Source organism: Gossypium raimondii, chromosome 13 (genome assembly GCF_025698545.1).
Source record: "Gossypium raimondii isolate GPD5lz chromosome 13, ASM2569854v1, whole genome shotgun sequence".
In the NCBI taxonomy this organism is placed as follows: Eukaryota; Viridiplantae; Streptophyta; class Magnoliopsida; order Malvales; family Malvaceae; genus Gossypium; species Gossypium raimondii.
The window spans coordinates 15,242,352-15,250,041 of NC_068577.1; the positions used below are offsets into that span (position 1 = coordinate 15,242,352).

Genomic DNA, 7,690 nt, shown 5'->3' on the forward strand with positions numbered 1-7,690 from the left:
AAAATAAACTGGAAGAAAACCGGCAAAACCACACTAAGTTCAATTCTCAAGAAAGATTGGAGGGGCCACAAACGATCTTGCTTAAAACCCAATCTCCTAAACAGAATTTCTTTCTCGTGTAATTTCGCAAAACACCAGAATTTAGAAATAAGAAAGATGAGAGTTGTTTTTCTCTTGTTCTGTTTTGTGAAAATTGAAGAAAATGACCTCTTATTTATATAGTTTCCTGAAGGGCAAAATGGTAAAATAATAATGTCAGTTTTCAAAAATAGCAGAAGATTTTCTTCAACAAAAAATATTTTGAAAATATTTCCTACAACAGTTAAAGAATTTTTCACAACTGAAAATATTCTTTTAGATTACCAACAAATAAAACTTAGAATGTAAGTTGCAATATTGCTTTTATTCTTTGTTAATGTAAATAAAAAGGATGTTGATAATTTTTTATTTAATGATATCTATAAATTTATGACTTAAAATGACTAACTTTAATCCAAAGTCTAAATTATTTTAGTTGTCGATATAATTTTCACCTATTTTTAATATAAAAATAATAATAAAAGTAAAAGGGCAATTTCCTTGAATTGCATTATCCATTGATTTAAATTTCTAGCAAATTCTTGGTCGTACTTTTTTTCTCTTAAGAGAAAATTAGAACTTAAAGTCAACAAACAAACAAGTCTACTATTTTTTTCTTCTTTTCGTTTTCTTTTTTCTAAAATGCTATTTCTATGCAGCGCACGTGCAATTTCTTAGATTTAGGGTTAGTAGATGTAACTTATTTTAATTTAAGCATAATATCAAATTTAACCTTAATATTTATTATTTTATTAATTTAATCTTAATTCTCCTTTTATCATTTTGACCTTTAATTTCTTTTAAATAATAATATTAATTAAACTATTAAAATTTAACGGTATTAAAGTGACAGTTTCAAGTACTAATTTTTATGTATCTCATAAAATCCAAAAAGGTATTCACATGAAAAATAATGTGCATGAAGAGTACTACGCAGGTTGTCAAGTCAATGTTGTTAAAATTTTAACAATTTAATAAATTTTTTCCGTAAAAAACAATTTGATTGAACTTTAAAAGTTGAGGATCAAATCTTAGCTTGAATGGAATAATAATTAAAACTCTTGTCAAACACCGATTTGACACAAGTTCGAACTGTGTTACTCTCATCTCCCAACTCTGATATTATATAAAAGAAATTGAGGATCAAAGTAAAAAAAGAATTAAAACAAAAATATTAAGTGTTAAATTTATCATAATAATAAATATATTTTCCAAGTTAATTAGCTGAAGAACTTTCCTACAAATTTAATTGAAAATGCATCAAAAATTTATCAAATTTGCCGCCGCCATTAATCCAATGCTCTTTAAAGCTTCGAGTCTCGATCTTTGTGCTCAAGATTTCGCAGCTTCCCCTAAAGAAAAATTAGAGAAAACAGAACACGGCTATATTCAACAGCCATGGATCCTTCGCAAGATAGTGCAGCACCACCGTCTCCCCCGGCTCAAAGCGGCGGTTCTTTCGGAATCCCCGCAATGCTTGTCTTTGCTTCCATAGTTATCATCGCCTCCCTGGTAAGTGCCTTCATTCTTCGTTTTCACACGTAAATGCTAAGGAATTGCAACGTAATCTGAACATATATCTAATATGGGTCGGGTTTAGATCGGTATTGAGAAGAAAATATTCAATTACCATACAATATTTTGATTTTTTTTTCAAAAATTAAATTGTAATCGAAGATAACAGAACCAAATCAAATTTATTGGCTCGGATCGGTTGAATTTATTAGTTTTTATATTTTCTTTAAAAATATATTTTATATAGTTTTTGATTTTTAATTTTTTTTCACTGATTTCAATATTAATTATTTGTTTTTATACAAAATAAAAATTAATTATAAATAGAATTTGATTTGATTTCCTCCTCACCATCCTAAATATCCTTATCAACAAAATAAAATAATTGAGCCACTATGAGGATGGTTTAGTTTTTTTTTTTTTTATTAATACGTTTGCATGATTCTTTGTTAAAACTTAAAACCCTAATTTTAGGCAGTGGTGCCATCATGTTGGTATACTAGAAGCAGCTTATCCATTTTGCATCAAGTCCCTGAAGGCCATGTTGGTGTTTATTGGAAGGGTGGGGCTCTTCTAAAAACAATAACCGAGCCAGGTTAGTATTAGGAATCTTAGTTTTATTAATATGGACCATCAGTCTAAATTATTAACATAACAAAGAATAATCTTATTACATAAAATTATTTCTGACACTGACTTAATCAATAATATTATTTATATATACATAAATATATACAAATTTAGAATATAAATATACTTATAAAAGTTTCAAATGAAAATTAAAAATTATTTTAGTTCAAACGGTAAATAAAAAGTTTTATATGTATGGTGTTTTAGGTTTAAATCTCATTATGAAATTTTTTATTGATTTACAAAAATATGAAAGTCGAATAACTTACTTTGTAAATAAAAATATTGTTTTGATAATTTTTAACTGAATTAAAATTTGATTGACGGTGATACTAACTGAGTAATAAATAGTATAGGATGAAAGCAGTTTAAAATAATTGTGGTTACCGGACCATATTAGGGTTTTTTTAAAACAACATCGAAACTGAACAACGTTTCGAAGATAGCCAAATAGAATTTCACTGGTTGGGATTCATAGGTTATTGAATATTTTCAAAAATATTTTTATATAGTAATTTAAAATTATTTTACTAATATTTTATATTAATAATAATTATTTTTAACTTGTGAGCTGCAAACTGAATCCAATACCTTTTAGGTTATAATCAAACTGAATTAAATAACATCAAATTGAACAATAGGATTAGAATCAATAAGAGGACTACAAAATTAAAATAAGAAACTAAATTTAATCATAATAAACATATATAGTCTATAGTCTAAAGGTTTATTTTATCTTTACCATATGATCAGGTTTCCATTTGAAGATGCCTCTTGTAACCCAGTATGAGCCTGTTCTAGTTACTCTTCAGACAGATCAGGTATTTGTTTTGGCCCAAATTATGAAGAAATTATTATTATTTTGGCTTTCATGATTTAGAAAAAATGTTGCAGGTGAGGGATATTCCATGTGGTACTAAAGGGGGCGTAATGATTAACTTTGAAAAGATAGAGGTAAGGCTTTAAAACTATTTTAAATTACCTTTTTATTTTATTAACTGTTGTATTAAATAGTAAAGATTTAGGTGCTCATATCGAATTTAAGTATCGCGAATAAGAAAAGAATATTAGAAGAATTTTATTTCTCTAATTTAACAGTCCAATTCAAATTTATTTAAAATATGATTTTGCGTATATTTCAGGTTGTGAATAAGCTTAAAAAAGAGTACGTGTATGAGACATTGCTGAACTATGGTGTTAATTACGATAACACATGGATATATGATAAGATTCATCATGAGATCAATCAATTCTGCAGCTCTCACTCTCTTCAGCAAGTATACATAGATGTTTTTGATCAGGTATATAGGAGAAAGGGTGAATATTATATATAAAATTTATTTCACTTATAATATATATAATTAATCATAAGTTTTCTTTTTCTTTTAATGTTTTAGATCGATGAAAAGATGAAAGATGCACTTCAATGTGATTGCACAAAGTACGCACCAGGAATTGAAATTCTTAGTGTAAGGGTTACAAAGCCCATTATACCTGAAAGAATTAGAAGAAATTATGAACAAATGGAAGAAGAACGCACCAAGGTATTCATCACTTCCTAATCTTCCATCCCCACATAATTTTAGGTCAAATTATGATTCCGTCCCTAAATTGCACACTATTTTATTTTATTTTATTTTAGATTTTATGCATTAATCCAAATTACTAAAACCATTAAAGAATTCTGTTAGTGGGCTTATCTAATTTTTTAAAAATGAAAAATTAGTGAAAAATATTTATTTTGATAATCATAATTTCACTTTTTAAATCATATAGGGAATTTCAAGTTTTGATTTGGACTAAGGAATAACATTAATAATGATAGAATGATTCAAATATATTAAATTAAAGTATAGGGATTAGGGATTAAATTCCTAAGTTTAGTATAATTTGCAACTAAAACCATAATTTAATTCATAATTTTATGATTTATATGGTATTGGAGTCCAGGTTTTAATTTCAATTGAGAGGCAAAAAGTAGTTGAGAAAGAATCAGAAACCCAGAAAAAAATGGCCATTCATGAAGCTGAAAAAACAGCCACTGTTAGCAACATCCTAAGGGAACAAAAGCTCAAGGAGAAGGAAAATGCCATGGAACTGCAGGAGATTGAGAACCAAATGTTCATTGCTCATCAAAAATGTCTAGCAGATGCTGATTTTTATAGGTAATTAAATCATCTTTCCTACTCTATGTGTGTGTGTGTGTGTGTGTGTGTGTGTGTGTGTGTGTGTGTGTGTGTGTGTGTTGTCTAACATCTAGGATGGATACTGTTTCTGCCCCTTCCCTTTAGTGCAATGAAAGAAGCTGAAGCAAACAAGATGAAGCTGACCCCTGAATTTCTTGAGCTCAAGTTTATAGAGGCCATTGCTAATAACACCAAAATTTTCTTTGGTCATAAGGTAGTCTTCTCTCTTTTTTAGCTTTATATTGACCCTGCCTCATACATCTACGTATACATATACTCATGTGCATATGCATATGCATATGCATGCTATGCAGGTACCCGATATGGTTTTGGATCAAAGGCTACTAGTAGGTAACTTCCTTGAGAATGTGTCGCAACAGGTGCATGGTGAGAGGCAAATGAAATCAGATGATAATGCTTAAATGAAATAGTCAATGTATACTATATACATGCATATATAAATAGAAAGTTTAATCCATTATTACAGGCTACTGTTTTTGCTAATAACCTTCCTTTGGCTGGTATCTAATATATATACTATAGCAATTTCAAAATAAGGAAACATTCTTATGTGGCATACCTAATAATTTGTCATTTTTTATTATATAAATTAATAAAGGATTTAGAACCAATTAATTTAAAAGAACAAAATCCCCATCATGTATTAATTATCTAATAGAGATATCTTTTAATAATTTTATGATTTCTTTCTTTTTCCCAAAAAAATTATGGAAATTGTAACACTTCATAACCGACCTGATCACCGAGTCCGAGTTACAAGGTGCTACAATCTTTACCGGAGTAACTATGATCAAATCACAGTTCAATTTATAATTTAATCATTTCAATATAAATTAAATACGTATATAACACGATTAGTATTCATTTCCGGGTCTTATACGAGCTTACAAACGCTCTTTTTTGTTAACCTGAGGTTGAAATAGGAATAGATTGTAAGGATTCTAAAATTTTGGGTTGACGTTGTGATACCAGGGGTTCCTCGTCACGATGCAACTCTTTATTTGGTGCTCGTCGTGACCTTGAAGAAATTATGTCACCACATGGACTTTGCTTTGTTTCTCGTCTCGACATCAGAGGTTTATTATCGCGACATGACTCACTATTTTCACAATAACCAACTTGGTACAAGTTTGGAAGACCTAAAATCATATTTAAACACATTCAATACTACCATATCAATCACATACCAAAGCATTCAAGACAATTTGTGTAAAATTGGTGCTTCCAAGTACCATCAAACTACCAATTTCTAACATTGTAACATCCTATACCCGGTCCGGTTGCCAAACCCTAGTAATAGAATGTTACAAACAATTATAAACCATTTACATACAAATTATATCTCAAAATCTCAATTGATTATCATACAATTCATAAACAATCAAATTAACATGTCTTTCAATAAATATCAAATTAATATCTAGCTTACAAAAGTTTAAAATAAACTCGATAATGAACAAGGATCAATTTGGAACTTAAACGAAAAGTTGGGAAAATGCCACATCCTAAAAACCAGGTTAGTAGAAATTGGGGTCGATGAACCAAGAGTGATCACGCCCTAATTTTTAAAAGTTATCTTTGCGCATTAAATAATAAATATTTAGTTAGTGGTTAAGTAGCGGTAGAGTGTCCTTGAAGATCTGAATTTGAGTCCTTTCCCTCACACCATTTTCTATTTTGAGCAATTTTGCTTCAAAATCCTAGTGTGTGTTTTGCCTTGTTTAAAAATAAATGTCGTTAGTATTTAACAAAGCTTGTAAAGTATTTTAGTGGTTAAGAATCTTTAGTAACTCCTAATTAACTCAAGCTAAAGTGTCTATAATATCATTTTTTTTTATTTTATGCAAAAAGTTGATCAAGTTTCCATGCAAAAACGTCCAACCTTAATCATGTAACTCCTATTTTTAATTTGTTTAGTAACTCCATATTTTAGAATTTTAAAAGGTGAAACTCCCAAAGTTATTGTGATTAACTCTCCTTAACACTCTTGTCCCTTCTCATGAATGTTTTGTTGGGAGATTCCACCTTGTGACCGTCCACTCCTCCTTCCCCTCATACTTTCATTTTTTTTGTTTTGATACAATTTTCTCTTTTTGCTCCTCCCTTTTCCTCCACCTTGTGCCACCCAAAAAGGTTGCTCCTCCTTATTTTTTTTCTTATATTTTTGCTTAATATTTCTACTAAAAACCGAAACACCACCCAACAACCACCATTCAATCACCTTAGCACCCCCACACCACCACCACATCACAGTCGTACCACCACTCTTGTGCCACCACCCAAAAACTAATTTTTTTTTTTTGTTCTCTTCTATTCCTATCTCATTTGATTATCACTTAGAGACCTTATTTCCTTTCTATTGCTAAAATTTTAAGTTCTTCTTGGAAGCTTTTTCGACTTTTGACATCTTTGTCAATATTTGGGTAATAAAGTATCTTCTATTTCTTCTTTTAATTCTTATTTATAATCTCATCTATTATATTTTCTTTTCATGGATATTAATTAAATTCATTTATTCTTTTCACCAAACTAGATCCTCACACCAACTCAAGTCATCAACTTTAGAAGTGTTCTTCTTGGATCATCTTGGAATAAAAGAGTAAGTTTTTTAAGTTGAGAAGTTAGTGGATGATTTTATTCTTTTATTGGAGATAAGAGAATTTTTAACCACATATACGGTTTCTTTAAGTGTGAATCAAATTTCTTATTCTTTTGGATTGGAAGTGATTGAGCTTTAATAGGATTTACTATTCGAATCACAAAAGGTGTGCATTTTATACGAGTTAAATACATAAGGATTTGACTATAAATTTATCGATCCATTTTACAAATGAAAACATAATATTTTTTTTTGTTATTACATGTGAGTGACTATGTGGTTATAAGGTAAGTTATTCACAATTGAGTTTTTATTGATATGATATGATAAATATTGTTTTGAATTGATAAATTCTTTCTAATATCATGTTGTGCAAAAACCATGTATATATGTTATTTGTGAAAATATGGATTACCATGAATATTGAAACTTATATGTACATGAAAACAGGGTTATCATGTCTACTGATTTGCAATAAGATATGTGTCGAAACCACTTTTTGATCTTGGTCGTAATCTGTTGTCTGCCTATCTTCGTAATGCTCATCAGCTTCTTTCAGGAAGTTAGAATATCGAAGGCTCTTAGATAATCATCTTGAATCCTCGGGCCATGAAGTAAAGTCACGAACTCTTCCATCACCCATATTGTGTTTCTCGAAATA

General features: G+C 29.3%; 1 protein-coding gene across 1 annotated transcript; it reads left to right on the forward strand.

The window, feature by feature from the left end:
• Positions 1 to 1,440: 1,440 nt before the first annotated feature.
• LOC105781939 (uncharacterized) lies at positions 1,441 to 4,891 on the forward strand. The gene is made up of 9 exons (XM_012606458.2): positions 1,441 to 1,590; positions 2,068 to 2,188; positions 2,977 to 3,044; positions 3,118 to 3,177; positions 3,366 to 3,524; positions 3,621 to 3,767; positions 4,174 to 4,388; positions 4,515 to 4,623; positions 4,724 to 4,891. Exons 1-9 carry the CDS (start codon positions 1,477 to 1,479, stop codon positions 4,829 to 4,831), a joined length of 1,101 nt encoding a protein of 366 aa, XP_012461912.1. The 5' UTR covers positions 1,441 to 1,476; the 3' UTR covers positions 4,832 to 4,891.
• Positions 4,892 to 7,690: the final 2,799 nt, after the last annotated feature.

Coding starts and splice junctions, on each gene's coding strand:
- LOC105781939 (XM_012606458.2), top strand. CDS start 1,477: ATGGATCCTTCGCAAGATAGTGCAGCACCACCGTCTCCCCCGGCTCAA. Junction 3,768..4,173: donor TGGAAGAAGAACGCACCAAG/GTATTCATCACT, acceptor ATTGGAGTCCAG/GTTTTAATTTCAATTGAGAG. Junction 4,624..4,723: donor AAATTTTCTTTGGTCATAAG/GTAGTCTTCTCT, acceptor CATGCTATGCAG/GTACCCGATATGGTTTTGGA.